This window comes from Dendrobates tinctorius, unplaced genomic scaffold, assembly GCF_039654945.1.
Source record: "Dendrobates tinctorius isolate UK_male_01 unplaced genomic scaffold, ASM3965494v1 ptg000147l, whole genome shotgun sequence".
In the NCBI taxonomy this organism is placed as follows: Eukaryota; Metazoa; Chordata; class Amphibia; order Anura; family Dendrobatidae; genus Dendrobates; species Dendrobates tinctorius.
The window spans coordinates 17,883,817-17,902,699 of NW_027361814.1; the positions used below are offsets into that span (position 1 = coordinate 17,883,817).

Consider the following 18,883-nt stretch of genomic DNA (forward strand, 5'->3'; position numbering starts at 1 on the left):
TTAGACCTCATTTAAATGTCAGTGATTTTTCTAGTGTGCAACAAAAAATGGTCCAATTTTCATCAGTGTTTTGGATCTGATTTTAATCGATGTTTGGTCAGTGTCCGTTTTTATCCTCTGGGTTTCATCGGTGATTTTTACCTACAGTATGGTTGCAAAATAAACTCTCTGGACCGGGACTAACACATCTACTATGTAATCGTCTAATTCTGTATGTCTGTAACGGAAATCCCGCGTCACTGATTGGTCGCGCCAGGCCTGGCGCGACCAATCAGCGATAGGTGCAGTCCGGCCGCGAATTGGCGCGGAATTCAAACGATGCACGCTACCGTCGGGAGATCTGCGGGTCATCTCCTGCCGCATGGAGGTCAGCGGCGACACAGCCGGGAGATGACCGGTGCAGCTCTCAATGTGCGGATGGTACCCAGGGTCCGGAGGAGAGGAGACTCCACGCTCCCCGGCATCTTCCGGTCCCAGTAATGCTTTGTGCGAAAGACCGCTGATGACGTCGCGCTCTCGCGAGAGTGACGTCATCTCCGATCCTTCGCACTAACCATTACTAGGACCGGAAAATGCCGGGAGCGTGGATAGGAGATCGGGGGCCTTCGGTGAGAATAACCTTTTTTAATTATTTTTGTCTCCCGCTGGCCATATTCTAGAATACCCGATGCGTTGAACTCAGGCCACCAACTAGTAATACATAACACAGCTTATAAATGTAGTCGTCCGGGCAGCTCCAGACCTATAATGATATCGTTTTTATTTCCGTAGCCCATGAGCGCGAGTCTTCGAGAGCGTCTGAAGAAATGTCGGAGATCATTTAACCCAACTTGTACAGTGGCCAAGCGGCTGAAAGTAGACGGTGATGACAATGCCGTAAAGGCACAATGCTCCAGTGATTCTCCTGTTTCAAAAGTCTCAGAAAATAACTCTACATTTGTGCTCATCCCTGGGCCGAGCGGGAGGTCGGAAGACGGAGCGGTAATGGAAGCTTCTCCATCCAAGCGAGACGTTTCTGCGTGTAACAGCCACCAAGAAATGCTGCAAGAGAAGAAGAGATTACAGAAGCAAGTACAGGAGAAGGAAGAACATCTGAGAAGGCTGAAGATGGTCAAATTGTACAGATATAAGGTAAAATCTGTACACCTGATCCTTTGAGTTTAGGATGTCGCAGCAGTCAGCTGTAATTTTAGTGAGCTTCCAGTACCAAGTGTTCACCCTATCCTTACCACCCGAATCAGCACCTCTCCTCCGCTCTCAGCACTGAGTTCCTCCTGGGCTCCTGGCATTATTATTATTATACATTTTTATAGCGCCATTTATTCCATGGCACTTTATATGTGAGAGGGGGCAAATATAGACAAGTACAATAAACATGAGCAAAACAAGACACACGGAAGTACAGAAGGAGAGAGGACCCTGCCCGCGAGGGCTTACAGTCTACATGGGATGGGTGACGATACCCTAGGAGAGGGTAGAGCTGGTCGTGCATCTGTTTGGTAGATCAGTGGTCACTGCAGGTTGGTAGTCTTGTCGGAAGAGGTAGGTCTTCAGGTTGTTTTTGAAGGTTTCCGTGGTAGGCGAGAGTCTGATGTGTTGGGGTAGAGAGTTCCAGAGTATAGGGGAAGCACGGGAGAGTAACGCCCCATCGACTAGTCAAAGCCCTCATTAGCATAGGAAAAATGACCAGAAAAATGTTATACAGGGCTAGTTAGGCAGGGAATTTACTCATAAATAAGTGAATTATGCTGTAGTACATGGGGGACCTGACTTGTTCCTTTTAATAGATTTAGCACAGTTTTACTCCACCGTCTCCTTACTACACCTACTTATGGCTTTGGCTTAAAACAATTACCCTTATTTTTCTGACTATAAGATGCACTGGACTGCAAAACGCATCAAGGCTTTAGTGGAGGAAAATAAGAAAAAAAAATTAACATGTGGTCCTGCAGTGAAATGTTATGTTCTTCTAAATTTCACGCTAGCGCCGCTTTTGTTGAGGGTGGCGCTTGCACACATTCATGTCCTGACGTTTTCCAGGAAAGTGGCGCCGGGGCAGTGCATGCTCAGAGATTAACCCTTTGCAGACTCCAGTAAAATGGCGCCGGTTGCTGCACTTGCACATATTTGGATCTAGGCTCAATAACAAGCAGAGATTTTGATCTGTGCATGCAGTGCCATTTTGCTGGAGACCACCGGAGGTTAATCTGAGCATGTGCCATCAACATCATCGCGCCGCTGCCACCTTCCTGCATCAGTGACCCCGTTCCACTGCACCCTCCCTTATAGTGAACCAGATAAGCTACATTTGGACAATAAAGACACATCCCCCATTTTCCTCCCAAATTTTGGGGAAAAAGTGCGTCAGGGATATTTTGTTTGTTAGCCAATTCCTGTATGTGTTGCTGCTGTCAAACAGCCGCAAGACATGCAGCCTCGGGGACTCGAACTCAATTCGGTAAGCAAACGAGCATGCTCGGAATAACACTTTATCCGAGTACATTTGCTCATCACTAATCCCTACGTGCCTGATCCATCTGACCACACGGACTTGCAAAGATAATATGGCCTGACATGCTCCTCTGTAATGTGCAGCTCAGGTTGGGAAAGCTGGTTGTGCTTTTACGTGTAATTAATTTTTGTATTTTTTTTTTTTTTTTATTAATAAGTTTTCTAATTTTTTTTTTTTCCATTCAGAACAATCTGAATGAGCTGCAGTCTCTAATAGACAAGTGGAGAGAAAGAAGCCAGCTCTTACTGTCCGAGATCCAGAAGGCATTGTCTGCAGAAAACAAGCAGATTGGTTTGACTCAACTGATCGAAAACTGTGGCCTGGATGAGAAGTTACTGCGATACAACAGAGCCGAGGAGGAATTTGATGCATAATGTTAGTAGAGGAAAAAAGCCAAAACAATCCTATAGAAAACCCAAATATGTTAAAAAAATCAAACGTAGCAATGGATCCCACCATAAGAGAGAAGAGTCACTTTTTATGTTGTGGTCCACTCCAACTTTTGGTTCCTGAAATAAGAAAAAAATAGTACAATAGATCAATTTAAAAAAGTATTGTGGTACCGCTCACTTCTGTATCGGGAGTTGAGCAACGCCGATGACTGGCAAGTGTCCTTATTCTAACCGGACCGTCTGGCACAACCCTTTTAACCTTTCTTCATATGTTAAAAAAATTCTGAAACTTTTTTTTTTATAATATAGTTATTGGTTTTCACGTTCATCAAAAAGTAGCATCAACCATATATCACAGTTTACAGCCATATGTATTACACTTATTGCCAGAATCGATCCCAACAGGCCAAAAAAAGACCAAACTATTTCTCTCTAACATCCCACTTGTCATATTCATTAAACTATAGAACCTAAGTTCACATGTAGGCCTCGCTCACAAGAGCGAATAACATGGTCAAGTGCTGTCCGATTTTTTTTTTTTTTTTTTTTTTTTTTATCAGATCTCCAGTGTTATACCATGGGGCAGTACAGATCAGTAGTTATTTTATCATGCCGATTTGGAATGGTAAAACAATGGCTGCGAATGCCTCTGATAATCGGTTCACACCCACCCATGCAAGTCTATGAGTTTGAGTGAAACATCGGATTACACTCGGATGTCATCAGAGCGCAGCCCGATTACCATGGACATCGGCAATTGTGGAGATGGAGAAATTACAAGAGAATTGGAGAACAATGTACTGGCACTCAAAGTCTGACCGGTACTGGAAAAATTTTGGAAATCTGTTAATTGGTAATTTGAGTGCTTATCTGTGGTCTGTGAAATAAATTATTTTTTCTGTTATTCAATCTGTCTGGTTAGTTTATCTTATTGTGTTGTTTTGAGCTATTTGTTGGTTTCCGCAGCTGCATGCTATGAAGTCTCATGATAGCTGTGTGCTGCACATACGCTGTGGCCAGGGACGGGGGTCTTAATACAGTACACATCACTGCTATGTTTTTCTTTTAAATGTAAAGGATTTGGTTCAAGATTGGACAAAAAGCGTTGGGAATTCTGAAATGTATTAATCATAAAAATCAGCCCCGGAGCAAATACTTTCCCATAGACCTTTAAGAAAAAATATCAAGTTTAAACCAGAGCTTTGCATTCTGACTTTAGGCAAATACTTTCAATGTGTAATCACATTTTTTTAAAGCATAATAAAGTAATAGTTTACATTTTTGTAATTACCATTGGTTTTAAAAAATACTTTTCTATTATGAATGTAAATAATCTGTCCAGTTTTTAATGTACGTTGATTTTCTCTGCTTTCACACTGATCATGTAGCAGTTCTGGCTTTGTTCACTATTACGTCCGAGGCTCCATCCAGAGCTTTTATTGCTGAATCTGTAGAAAAATATGATCTTACTGCCTTCATCCTCTACAACAAGCTAATACGGTTGGTGCACACACCAGGCTGATAGGTCTAGAAACTGTCTCGATTTTCATTCTCTCTTGACATTCACTACTTATTAATTGGGTGGTTTCTCCTCATTCTGCCAGCACTATAAGATCTGGAATTTTCTTTTCTTCACCTCGCACCATATTCTACTCCTAAACACCTAAGCATAGCCCTCAAATTAGGCCATGAAGCAAAAATATGTAAAAAACCTGACAAAAAAAAGCTTCACACAAAGCCATATCATAATATACAACAATCTTTATTTAGAAAAACAATAAAGCAATACAAACAAGGTAGATACCACAAGATACAGGAAAAAGAAGTGTGGGTACACCCAGGGAGCGACCCTCACAATAAAATTTGCAAAAAGGGTTCTGTATATCACCAAAGTTGGTTTTATGCTATTATACACATCAAATTTATGGCACTATCCGGAAACATATACACAATGATTCACCCATTACATGCAACAAAGGGCACATAGTAAATAGATATTTACGTATAAGTGCACAAGTGGCTAAAGTCACATATAATAATATAAAAAGACGTGCTCATAGTTGCAAGAAACAGAAAACAGTTGCACAATAGTAATACAGCTACTAACGCGACATAGCACAGGGTATATATTAACCAATAAAATATACATACATACAAGGAGGTATAGTTACCTAGAGGTCACACCCGGGGAACTCGCCACACCCGACGCGCGTTTCGCTATGAAATGCATTGTCCAGGAATGCTGTAGATGGATTACAGTTGATTAGCTGACCTTATTGATCAAATAAGGTCAATTTGTTCTTACAGTACAAAGACTGTTAATTCTTAAAATTGTAACCAATTTTTGCATGATTTTCACAGCGCATATGAAGCCAATACAATTGAGTATGGCGTAACTATTGGTTGGCTGATCGTTCATAACACTTAATTCATGATCGCCTGAGAATATGCATCGGGGACTATAGACCCGAACAATCTTGACTATGATACTTATTTTATTTATTTTCATTTGTGATTTCTTCCTAAACAACATAACAATTATAAATAATTAAACTATTTACCATATTGTGCCGGGCATGTTCCACAACTTGGGGATCATTCAGTATTGAATTGTATTGTTGCTGTTGTGTTACTATGCTGTAAGGTATGCCTTTTAGTAGTTTGTCCACCCTGTCTAGCTCTCTTCATCCTTATTCTTTGTATGCGAGGCTATCTTTATACGGAGCAATTCTTGAGTATTTTTTGGGTTGTTTTTTTTTGCGGTAGAGCTTTTTTTTTTTTTGCTTGTATGTATAAAATGGTGAATAACGATCAGGTCACTTTCAACAGCTTTGTGGCTTGAGAAACCTTAAGGCGTAGAAAGATATCTTATTGGAATGAACGTACGAACAAGCAAGTGTTTTTAACATTGCTGAACACATGTTCATACTTTTAAGCATTTATTTAGAGGTTGGTTTTTTTTTTTTTTTTAGGCGGGTTAAGGACCTATCTGAAAAAGACGTCGGGTACACATAAGGCCTTAGATGCCGGAATGGATGTGGTAGGATGTAATTATCTGGTAAAGTTTATGACAGGTTAAGATTTCAGTTGTTTCCATCAACGCAAAGCTGAGTGCTTACTGCCCCAGGCCGAGGTTACATGTAAAAGCTATTGTAAGGGGTTGAGATGAAAGATCACCTTCAGTTCAATGTCATGTTCTGCTACATTCCCTGAAGCTGAACCTCATGTTCGAGAGTGAAGGCCCAATATAGAGAGACCTTGTGTCCACTTCTACGTGTATACAAGTATATGTGGTTCATTAAAGGGTTTGTCCTGGACTATTTTATTATTTTTACTAGGTGCCTAAAAACTCACAGGCAATTACCGGCAGCGGCTCAGAGCGATGCTTGACCTTGCCTGCTGACAATTTAGTGCTCGTGTGCAGCTCTTTCTCTTCCGGACTGCCGTCAACGGGTCATGACTGCACACATCGTGTTGACTGACAGCTGGCTCCCTGCAGTGGGACAGCGGGGAACTGGTTAACAATCAGCATGATGTTGGCAGTCACCCCCATCAACAGAGCAAAAAGGAAGGGAAGCCGCTGCTCTGTTGATATGCCGTCAGCCAAAGCCACTGAATTGCTGGCAAGAAGCGGTCTGTGACTGCTCCGTGCCAGCAGAGACTGGCGCCGGGCACAACAGGCAGGCATTTACCAACTATCTGCTTGTTAGTTCTTGGTCACGTTGTAAAAAAAAGTTATGTAGTCCTGGATAACCACTTTATTATTAAGGTTATGTTCACATGAAGTTTTTCAAGCAGGAACAATCCATTTTTGGAGAATTTTAGGAGGAATTTTTCTTTACCTGAAGTGGTTTGGAAGAGTTTTTTTGCCTCCTTTGGTTGACAGTGCTTAATTTGTAGCGGATTAGCAATATCAGGTGTCATTTCAAAGAAGTGACATGGACTATTCTTTTTACCATCAGACAGTTTCAAAACCTCTTTGCTCAAGCAACTCCTCATATAAACAGCAAGTAGGATTCTCCGATTCTCCATCGAAATTAATAAATGTTTTCCAATCATATTAGAAGCGTTTTGTTAAGATTTTGGAGCAGAAATGCTCCCCCAAATCCTTAAAAGGTTCCATGTGAATATGGCTTTATTCTCACTACCAGGAATAGTTAAATCTCAAAAGCTGGGCACTTGCATGGGTCTAACGTGAGATATAATACTGGGCACGACCTCTACCATTGTAAGGTGCTATGTCTAGTAAACAAGGGGACACAGACAGTAGCAAGCTCCCACAAGGAGGTCCAAAATTAAAGGTTTAAAAAATAGAGATGTAATTGAGCTGGGGAGAAGTAAATTACTATGCGTCAACATCCCAACATTTCAACCAAAGCAGAAAATGCAGGTAGATTCTAAATTTGCTCTCTGATTAGAGGCAGTTTAAGAGCGCTAAACCATTCTCCATGTCTGTCTGAAATTAGGTGACCTTAAGAGACCTTCAAAGCTCCTAACGTGCCTTTTAGGGTCCCGTTACATTTAGCGATGCACCAGCGATCCCGACAACGATATGACCCGGTCAGGATCGCTGGTGCATCGCTAAATGGGAGCTGTCAAACAGGCAGATCTCACCAACGACGCAGCAGCGATAAGCGATCCGTCGGCGGTCGCTCTTACCTGTCACACCGCAGTGATGACGACTTCCTCCTGCGTCCATGCATCGCTAGTCGGCACCAGCGGGACGCCAACGAGGAGAAAATGGTCCAGGACATTTGAGCGCGATCAGCGATATCCAGCGGGGGGCTGGTCGCAGGTACGTGTCACACAAAGTGAGATCGCTAGCGATATTGCTGTTGCGTCACAAAATCGGTGACGCTTTAGTGATATCGCTAGCGATCTCGCCATGTGTAAAAGGCCCTTTAGATTCTCCATGGAATCCCAGGTGGTTGAGGAGAAAGATCCAAGCACTAGAGTTATCTCAAACCAGGGATATATGGTGTGTGAGAAAAGGTCTCCACGTTCCAAAACATTTCTTCTTTTGGGACTCTTTATATTTTGAAACCTCCAGTCTCTAAAGAAAAGGGCTTTTAATTACGCTACAACCGATATGTTCTCTGGAACTCTCTTCTTAGCCATTCATGTAGCAGATACATTTTTGCCTTCTAAATAACCCAGTGTAATATGGGTGGTAAATACCCCACGTGTGCCCTTCTGTTTGACCTTAGATCCCTGAAGAAAATGATGTTCTTGGCCATTATCGATACATACCTGTAGCAGGGTTTCATTAATGAACAAGACCATAGACTGTCAATCATATCTGTTGCTAAGGTGGCACATTTCCAGCTGGAGGTTTGCCTATCAGGTGAAGGTTAAAGGCATATTTGGCATAATGTGAGATTTTTAAATGTGTCTCTTGCCACTTTTCATTGATGATGTGTTTGCGAAGATCAATTAAACCATTTAGAATGTGTCCAATAACATTTGTTTCATCTAATTCCTTTTCCAACATTTTGAAGGCCTTTTCTGAAGACCTCTGAAATTGTGTGGATTTCAAGGCTTGGTACAGTTGTGAGATCAACCCCTAATGATAGCATCAAGTACATTCAACGAAACGTCTTTCACTACATCTACCATTTTTCGGTGTGCTGAAGGCTTTCAATTGGTAAAATTGAAGCTGTTGTCCTGATCCTATCTCGGATTTGTTTTGGATTTTCTCCAATGTGAATCATCGCGCATCTGAGAGGTAGCATAAGTCACTTATCATGCATGGACCCGTAGAAGCACCAGGAAGGCATGAAACGGCTGTAGTCCGTCAGGTCTTCTATTTCACATGAAAAACTCCTCTGACACCTGCACCTCCACATGTAACTATGCTGTCTCTGTAATGGATTAAAATCACGATTTGAATAAGGATCGAGTGAGTGCTGCTTTTCTTTTCATCTTTGATGTTCCATTTAATTCACCCTATGCGTTTGCACCACCTTGAAGAAATACTGTAAGGAGATTCATGAGGTGTAGGTTGTGGTAACACGCTAAATAGCGTAATTGGTGCCTAAAATAACTCTAAATATTGTTTTAACCTAAGTCGATATTGACTTTTAGGATCACTGCTTTTAATAGGTGGTGCTAAAGTTCTAGTCCTCTTCCTCTCTGAAGAGTCAATTTGCATATTTAATTTATCAGAAGAGCATACATGGCTTATAAGTCTCCTCAGTCTGACATGTCAGGCTTGGCTCGTCACTCTCCACAATTAGAAACATTACTTCTTAGGGGCCCGTTACACATAGCGATATCGCTGTAACGTCACCGATTTTGTGACGAAGCAGCGATATTGCTAGCGATATCGCTATGTCTGATACCTCCGACCGGCTCCCCCGCTGCTCATCGCTGGTTGCGCGAGAACGTCCTGGATCATTTCTCGTCGGGCGCTTCCTGTGGCGCCGACGTGTGGACGCGGGCAGGAGGACGTCAGGATCGCCTCGACTGATAGGTAAGTAGCGACCCCCGACTGCTGCTATGTCGTTGGTGAGATCTGCCTGTGTGGCAGCTCACTAGCAACCACTTAGCGATGCACCAGCGATCCATATCGTTGTCGGGATCGCTAAGTGTAACGGTACCCTTAGACCACAGTCCAGAGCCTCTCACCTAGCCAAATCAGTTCTCATACTTTGCACTGATGATGGGGCAACATCCCAACATCCCAAAAAAACGGGTCTACAAATTGAGATTCTGGTTTTACTTTTATCCTAAGTCGTTAAAGAGTCAATATTGACTTGTAGGAATGCTGCTTGCAATAGGTGGAGCTAGAGTTCTAGTCTTCTTCCTCTCTGAAGAGATAATTTGCATATTTTACTTTAAGGGACCAATTCATAAGAGACTTTGCACCTGAATTCTGTCATACAACTGTTTAAAACATCATAATATTTTTTAGCAACTTGAAGTGTAAAATTGTCATTTTTACATCAGCTCTGGAGCCTAGGGAAGAACCAAAGGATACCTATAGCCCAAATGAGATGACCAGTGAGATTAATGACCTATAATAGTTATTTTGGTGGTTTTTCTTTTGGGCCCACATTCTTCAAGTTATGCCACTGATTTGCATGGGTAACATGGATTTTACTGCAAAAGTAACTTAGGATCTAACCCTTCTAAATCTGTTGTAAAAGAAATTAACAAGTTGTGGATTTTTAAAAATCACATAGGTTAATTTCAATGCAGAAAAAATCTGCAACATTCTAAATTACTATGTGTGAATCTGCATGGAAAATCTGCATCATATCCATACGTAAAAAATAATTAAAACCAATTCTTCACATGCTGTTGATTTTTTCATTCTGTCTCCCAAAGATCACAGTAAGGCTCAGCACACATTTATCCTGCAATCTGCGCTGAGCGCTTGCATCGGGGTTTCCGGGTAAATCTCTGAAATCCGTGTTTCAGACGGAACCTCTGGTGGAAGATTCAATATAATGAGGTACATGAATGCACTGTGGACGCCGTCTGACCTGTGATCCGGCGGTGTCCCTCTTTTTAGAATTGCATAATAATGCCTTCGGCCACAGTTTTCTGCACTTCTGAAAAGAAGGACACTGCTGAAAAGGGGCCAGACGGAGTCCAGAGTAACTCTGCCGCCTCATTATAGTGAATGGATCCCTTGGTGGTTCATCTGAATCACATCACTCAGAGATTTAGATGGAAACCCCAAAGTAAGTACTCAGCGTAGAGCGCCAGATAACTGTAATCCAAAATGTTATGTAAAATGTTCCCAATAAAAGCTTCAACTCAATCCACAAAAAAAAAAAATCAAGTCCCCACTCAGGTCTGTTGTTACATCTGTGCCTGTACCTCAGCGAGATCCTCGGTGGGGTTTCCGTCCTTATGCTATGAGGGCCTTACCTGCTGCTCCCTCTGCTTTCTGGGTGCAGCCAGCACATCCCCTGATATGAGATTAAGGTCACACGTGCTCTAGCTCCCTTAAAGAGACAATGTGTATTTTTCAAAAAGAGTAATTAACCAATGGTAGCAAACTGATTGCTATTTCTGACCCCTCTGCCATAGGGTGCAGCGAGTATCTACTGTTGCTAGTTCCTGTTCTGTATCTGCGCTTCTGCAGTATTCCGTCTAGTATTCTACTTACACTGTTTGTTTCCACAGAACATCAGTGACCTGTTATTTGGCTATCCAGGACGACGGTTATACCAGCCACTTCAGTTCCACCTCGTCACGCCACTCAGCCATCCGAACCTTTGCAACACACCAGTACCATTGGAGTCAGCTTCCGCCTCGATACCTGAGATTATTCAGGAAAGATATATATCTTTGTGTTAGCCAGTAGATAGAAGAATAATTGAGAGTCCTCAGTGGTTGATACCTTTTAATGGCTAACTGAAAAGATGGTAACAAATTGCAAGCTTTCGAGACTACTCAGGTCTCTTCATCAGGCATTGACTAATACAAAATCTGAAGAGTCACATGTTTATGCATAACACAGCACAGAAAAAATGCAATAGATAAGACAAGTGACGTGAAGCAGAACTATCATTGTGGGAGAGGGAGAAACATAAATATTGGACCAGTTCATAGATAAGGAGTCTGGATGTTTTATTGTCCTCTGATTGGGGTCTCCTAATGTGTTGTGATGCCCCCACAAGGTCTTAGGGCCCTGTCACACAGCGATCTCGCTAGCAAGATCGCTGCTGAGTCACAAGTTTTGTTACACAACAGCGATCTCACCAGCGAGATCGCTGTGTGTGTCAGCGACCGGCCCCCCTGCCGGTATCGCTGATCGCTGTAGGAAAGCCCAGGACTTTTCTTTGGTCGCTGGTCACCCGCTGGCCAGCACGCATCGCTGCGTGTGACAGGCGGGAGACCAGCGATCAGCTGGTAACTAACGTACACATCGGGTATCCAAGGGACGTGCGTCCCTTAGAAACCCGATGTGTACGTTAGTTACCAGCGCGCTGATGCAGGGAGCTGGTAACTAACGAACACAGCGACGCCGCGCGCTCGGCGTCGCTGTGCTGATCGCTGGTGAAGCTGTCTGACAGCTCACCAGCGATCACATAGCGACTTACCAGCGATCCTGACACGTTGATATCGTTGTCGGGATCGCTGGTGAGTCGTTATGTGTGACGGGGCCCTTAGGAGCAAATTCCTTAATTGATGTAAAAAGACATAAATTCATGCGACACATTCATTCCAGCATTGAAAGTGTCAAAGGTCATCATGAGCTTGAACTCCCAGACTCTTCTTGAGATTATTCAGTCACCATCGGTGTCAGCTTTCACCTGTATACTCGGCTTCCACTGGTCAGCTCTATCATACCTGTATATTCTGGTTACCTGTTTGTCTTGCTGGGTCAGCTGCCACGTGTCTACGGTCTAACTGGAGGTAGCACCTGTGTCCTCCCGGTACTCCATTCAGATTCTGTTCGAGGGGTCTTACTACGGATACCTGGGGCTCACTAGTCACGCAACCCTTTGGAGCCCCCCGGATCGTGGTCCCGAGGTTCCTCTCAAAAAATAAACGAATGTGAATTTCACCACCTGTGCCTCCGTTTCCATTCGTTACGTCTGTCATGTGTTAACGGAAATAAATAAGGGTCTTCAACGTTACTCGTAGTACAAAGGCTCTGGAAAAGCGAAATGGCTCCTCACATTCAAAAGAAATTCAGCAAATTCTGCGCTCTCAAATCCAAATGCCCCCCCTCCCTTCTAAGCCCCACAGTGTGCCAAACCACATATTGCGTCCACGTTTGGCATTTCTGTAGCAATGAGAGCCCGCCTAGCTTACAGGTGCATGTCTCCAGAAGCTTGAGCTGGACATAATGTATTGGTGACGGCAACGTACTGGTCACTACAGCGTACTGGTCACTACAACGGCAATTTGCAATTTTCACTCGGCAACATTCATTGCTGCTTGTTTCTGGAAAATAACCATGGAGTCAAAATCGTCACTACATCTGTAGATAAATACCCCAAGGGGTGTAGTTTCCAAAATGGGGTCACTTGAGAGAGGATTCTGCTCTTCTAGCAATTAGGGGTCTGTATATGGAGTCCCCAAACTGTTCTAGGGAAATTTGCGCTTCAGGAGGCAAATAGCGCTCCATTCCTCCCGAGTCTCCGTGTGGCTATGTAGTACTGTAGTACTCCCCGTTTCGCCGCTCCCGCTGCCATACTCACCGCTTCCGCTTCTGGCCCGACTTGCTCCTCTGACGCGTCCTGGATGCGCGCCTCCGCTCCCCTCGCTTTCCGGCGGCCGGCGTCCTGACGCTCTCCACTTCCCTCGGCCGCGCGCACTGTGCCTCTGCGCACGCGCTGGAGGGATAAGCCGCACGCCTCTGCCGTCAGCCACCTGCCTGGCGTGACCCGACATCAGAGGCCACCACCAGGTATTTCAGGCCGCCCTCCCTTAGTGGAGGCGCCTGACTATTGAGTTACCTCTCTGTTGTCTAGGCCGCGCTCTCTGCTGCTAGCCCCTTGCAAGCTGCGCGCTAGTTAACCCCTTGTGTCTTGTTCCTCCTGCCTGTGTCCCCAGTGTTCCTCTGATACTCCGGCCTGTGCCTCCTGCTAACCCCTGTGTCTCCTTCCCTTTTCAGTTCGCCTCTTCCTGGGCCCCCAGCATCCTCCTCCGTCCTTCTCCTTCCTCAGCCTCTGGACCCTGGTCATCCTGGTTCCTCTCCGGATCTTCCTCTGTTCCTCATCTGTTCACCCTCCTGAGCCGACCCCTGGTCCTGGCTGCCGTGGCGCTTGAACTTCCCGAGTCTGTTCCCTAACGGTCCCTGTATAGGGGTCGTCCACTTGGTGCGCTCGCTCGGGGAGGGCTCGGCGTCACGGCCCAGTGGGTCCACTCTCGCCACCTGCGTCCGCAGGCCGCCAACCCTGGTAACGCCTTCCAACTGGCCAGCCTCCAGCAGGAGCTGGTTCAACAACGGGACACCCAATCCCATATTCTTTCTTACATGGCTTCGGTCGACGATCGGCTGCTTTCCCTTCAGTCGGCTGCCGGACGCGATTCGTCCCGCAGTTCTGATCCCGGACCCTCTCCGCCTCCCAGGCTTGGTAGACCGCCTCGGTATGGCGGCGACCCCAAGTTGTGCAGAGGCTTCTTGAATCAGTTCAGGTTGCACTTCGAACTCCTGCCCCAACAGTACCCCACCGACCGGGCCAAAGTTGCCTTCATTGTCTCCCATTTGGAGGGAGAGGCACTCCCCTGGGTAAACCCCCTGTGGGAGCGGGATGATCCCGTAGTCTCCAGACCTTCACCGACACTTTCCGTAGGGTCTTTGACGAGCCCGGACGGTTGGCTTCCGCCACGGAGTCTCTTTTTTGCCTCACCCAGGGCACTCTTACGGTCGGACAATACGCCATCCGGTTCCGTACCTTGGCCTCTGAGGTGGGGTGGAATAACGAGGCTTTGGTTGGCGCCTTCTGGCGTGGTCTCTCTGGCAAAATTAAAGATGAGCTGGCAGGGCGAGATACCCCGACCTCCTTGGAGGATTTAATTTCGTTGGCCACACGCATCGACCTCTGGTTCCAGGAACGCGCTAGGGAGACTGCTAGGGATAGGAGACCGCTTAGACCATCTGCTTCTTTTCACAGGCCGTCCAGCCCACGTCCCCCTGGGGCATCCTCCAGTCCGGCGCCAGAGCCGATGCAGGTGGATCGGGTCAAGTTGGCAGAACAGCGCCGTAAGGAGAGACTGATGGAGGGTCTGTGCCTGTATTGCGGCAGCGCGTCTCACTTCCTACGCTCCTGTCCTGAGAGACCGGGAAACTCCTCCACCTAGGGCAGGTAAGAGAGGCCGACCTAGGTGTGTCTCACTCCTCTCACCCCCTTACCCTTTCGGGTCAGTTGGTTTTGGGTCAGAGACGTGGTTCGGAGGTGGCCTATGTGGACTCGGGCGCGGCAGGGAACTTCATTAGGTTGAAGGAGGTGAAGAAGTATCAGATTCCCGTGATCTCCCTGAAGACTCCACGTGTTATCGCCTCAGTAGATGGAAGACCCCTACGAGAATCTGTGTTTCTGGTTACGGAGGAGGTGTGTCTGCAAATTGGGGCCTTGCACCAGGAGCGGATCGCTTTCTACGTTCTTCCCAACCTTTCCCATGCTGTGCTGCTAGGTCTTCCATGGCTTAGGACACATGAACCTGTCTTGGATTGGCGTTCCGGTGAGGTCCTCCGCTGGGGGCATCCCTGCCAAGAGAAGTGCCTGGGGTCTGTCCGTCCGGCCAAACCCCCACCAGCCTCCTCGGGTCCCGAGGCTCTACCAGCCACATACTGGGCATTCTCTGACGTGTTTGATAAGAAGGAGGCAGAGGTTCTTCCCCCGCATCGCCCTATTGAATGCCCTATTGACCTGCGACCCGGGACCACCCCACCCCGAGGGCGAATTTATCCCTTGTCCCCTGCAGAGACTACGGCCATGTCCGAGTATATTCGTGAGAATTTAGCTCGAGGGTTCATACGGAAATCTTCCTCCCCGGCCGGAGCCGGGTTTTTCTTTGTAAAGAAGGAAGACTGTTCTCTCCGTCCTTGTATTGATTTCCGGGGCCTGAACGACATTACTGTGAAGAACAAGTATCCGTTGCCTCTCATTCCTGAACTCTTTGACCGGCTGCGGGGAGCCCGCATCTTCTCGAAGTTGGATCTACGCGGGGCTTACAACCTCATCCGCATTCGCCCTGGTGACGAATGGAAGACCGCCTTTAACACCCGGGACGGGCATTACGAATACCTGGTTATGCCCTTCGGTCTCTGCAACACTCCCGCGGTCTTTCAGGAGTTCGTCAATGATATCTTCCGAGACTTGTTATACTCCTGCGTGGTGGTGTATCTGGACGACATCCTTATTTTTTCCCCGGATCTGGCGTCCCATAGGAGGAGTGTTCGTCTGGTCCTACAACGTCTGTGGGAGAATCGCCTCTACGCGAAGCTTGAGAAGTGTCTCTTTGAGCAGTCTTCCTTGCCCTTCTTGGGCTACATCGTTTCAGATTCTGGGCTGGAGATGGATCCTGAGAAACTGTCGGCTATTCTTCAATGGCCCCGCCCAGTGGGGGTCAAGGCGATTCAAAGGTTCCTCAGCTTCGCCAACTATTACCGTCAATTTGTGCCACATTTTTCATCCATCATCAAACCCATCTCCAGTCTCACTCGCAAGAGCGTCAACTCCTCGTCCTGGCCCCCGGAGGCTGAAGAGGCCTTTTCCTGCTTGAAGCAAGCCTTCGCGACTGCACCTGTCCTACACCGACCCGAGGCTAATAAGCCATTCATCCTGGAGGTAGACGCCTCTTCCACCGGAGCAGGTGCAGTGCTCTCACAGAGGTCCCCGTCCGGCCGACTGATTACCTGCGGGTTCTTTTCAAAGGCCTTCTCGCCGGCTGAGTGTAACTACGCCATCGGGGATCGCGAGCTGTTGGCCATAAAGTTGGCACTGGAGGAGTGGCGTTACCTTCTTGAAGGGTCGGTCCATCCGTTTACCATCTTTACCGACCACCAAAACCTTGCATATCTCCAGTCAGCCCATAGACTTAACCCTCGGCAGGCCAGATGGTCCCTCTTCTTTGGACGGTTCGATTTTGAATTGCGTTTCCGTCCCGGGCCAAAGAACATCAAGGCGGACGCATTGTCCCGGTCTCTGCAGTCTCCTGATCTGATGGAGGAACCAACTCACATTATCGATCCCGCTAAGATCATCACTGTGGCCCCGGTGAGACTGATTACTCCTCCCGGCAAGACCTACGTCCCTGACTCAGAAAGAAAAAAGGTACTGCATTGGGGACATTCCTCTAAAATTTCCGGACATGTCGGAGTCATAAAGACATTTGAGCTCATCGCTCGTTTTTATTGGTGGCCCTCACTCCGCCAGGATGTGACAGACTTCACGGCCTCCTGTCCCTCTTGCGCCAAGGTCAAGATTCCTAGGCAACCACCCGCCGGCCTTCTGCTTCCTCTCCCGATTCCCTCGGTTCCATGGCAACATATAGGTTTGGATTTCATCACGGATCTGCCTAACTCTTCAGGATCTACGACTATCCTGGTAGCGGTCGACCGCTTCTCCAAGATGGCCCATTTTGTTCCTCTTCCTGCGCTGCCCTCCGCTCCAGAGTTGGTGAAGATTTTTATCCAGCACATCTTCCGCCTCCACGGCTTTCCACAGCATATTGTTTCCGATCGAGGTGTACAGTTCACCTCTCGATTTTGGAGGGCCTTGTGTAAACTGCTGGAGATAAGACTGGACTTTTCATCCGTGTACCATCCCCAGTCCAATGGTCAGGTTGAACGCGTTAATCAGGCACTAGCGTCCTACTTACGGCAGTTCTCTAACGCTCATCAAGACAACTGGGTCCATCTACTTCCCTGGGCAGAATTCTCCTACAATAACCATCCCAGCGAGTCATCAGCCAAGTCTCCATTTTTCGTGGTCTTTGGCATGCACCCTGGTGTCCCTCTACCTTTGTCTGGTTCCTCCGGTGTGCCTGCGGCCGATTCCCTGACCCAAGAGTACTCTAGGATCTGGTCCGAAACTAAGGAGGTCCTCCGGAAGTCTGGGGAGCGCATGAAGAGGCACGCTGACAAAAGACGCTTGGATGCTCCAACCTACCTCCCAGGTCAACAAGTTTGGCTTTCGGCCAAGTACATTAGGCTAAAGCTCCCTTCTTACAAGCTGGGACCGCGCTACATTGGGCCTTTCAAGATTCTCAAACGTCTTAACAACGTATCTTACAAACTGGAGTTGCCTGCGTCGCTTTGGGTTCCCAACTCCTTCCACGTCTCTCTCCTTAAACCGGTTGTCCTGAATCGGTTTCACCCGGCCCCGAACCTTTCTCCTCTTCCTGTCACGTCTGATGACGTCTTTGAAGTAAAAGACATTCTGGCCTCGAAAATAGGGGTAAAACCTTTTTTTGGTCGACTGGAAAGGTTTTGGTCCCGAGGAGAGATCTTGGTAGCCGCAGGAGAATATCAATGCCCCACGCATTCTTAAGAGGTTTTTAGCCAGACGCAGTGGAGGGGAGTGTAAGAGAGGGGGTACTGTTAGCACCGCTCCCCGTTTCGCCGCTCCCGCTGCCATACTCACCGCTTCCGCTTCTGGCCCGACTCGCTCCTCTGACGCGTCCTGGACGCGCGCCTCCGCTCCCCTCGCTTTCCGGCGGCCGGCGTCCCGACGCTCTCCTCCACTTCCCTCAGCCGCGTGCACTGTACCTCTGCGCACACGCCGGAGGGATAAGCCGCACGCCTCTGCTGTCAGCCACCTGCCTGGCGTGACCTGACCCGGACCGGCCTCCCGACCTATCAGAGGCCACCACCAGGTATTTCAGGCCGCCCTCCCTTAGTGGAGGCGCCTGACTATTGAGTTACCTCTCTGTTGTCTAGGCCACGCTCTCTGCTGCTAGCCCCTTGCAAGCTGCGTGCTAGTTAACCCCTTGTGTCTTGTTCCTCCTGCCTGTGTCCCCAGTGTTCCTCTGATACTCTGGCCTGTGCCTCCTGCTAACCCCTTTGTCTCCTTCCCTTTTCAGTTCGCCTCTTCCTGGGCCCCCGCCATCCTCCGTCCTTCTTCCTCAGCCTCTGGACCCTGGTCATCCTGGTTCCTCTCCGGATCTTCCTCTGTTCCTCATCATCTGTTCACCCTCCTGAGCCGACCCCTGGTCCTGGCTGCCGTGGCGCTTGAACTTCCCAAGTCTGTTCCCTAACGGTCCCTGTATAGGGGTCGGTCCACTTGGTGTGCTCGCTTGGGGAGGGCTCGGCGTCACGGCCCAGTGGGTCCACTTTCGCCACCTGCGTCCGCAGCGTAACATATTGCCACATTCAGTAGAAATTGTGGGACAAATGTTGGTGCCATTTTTGCCAACTTCTTATGTTGAAAATGTAAAATCTGGGGCTACCACAAAATTTTGATGGTAAAAATGTGTCACGCTCCCCGCCTTTGATACTTACCGGCGCAGCCCCGCTGCTCTTCGCGCCTCCCGGAGCGATCCTGCTCCATGTCGCGTCCCCGCTCCA

At 47.3% G+C, this 18,883-nt stretch overlaps 1 protein-coding gene and 1 long non-coding RNA gene across 5 annotated transcripts in view; both read left to right on the top strand.

The window, feature by feature from the left end:
• Positions 1-3,813, top strand: part of SFR1 (SWI5 dependent homologous recombination repair protein 1) — a 31,690-nt gene extending 27,877 nt beyond the window's left edge. For all 4 annotated transcript variants that reach the window (XM_073546501.1, XM_073546499.1, XM_073546500.1 and 1 more), the window contains 2 exons: positions 772-1,131; positions 2,698-3,813. In XM_073546501.1, the coding sequence (XP_073402602.1) occupies positions 772-1,131; positions 2,698-2,886 (549 nt within the window). In that variant the 3' untranslated portion in view covers positions 2,887-3,813. The remainder of the gene's footprint in view (positions 1-771; positions 1,132-2,697) is intronic.
• Positions 3,814-5,876: 2,063 nt separating this feature from the next.
• Positions 5,877-12,427, top strand: LOC141049684 (uncharacterized). Its single transcript, XR_012220419.1, has 2 exons — positions 5,877-5,944; positions 11,041-12,427. It is a non-coding gene; the product is annotated as an uncharacterized lncRNA (long non-coding RNA).
• Positions 12,428-18,883: the final 6,456 nt, after the last annotated feature.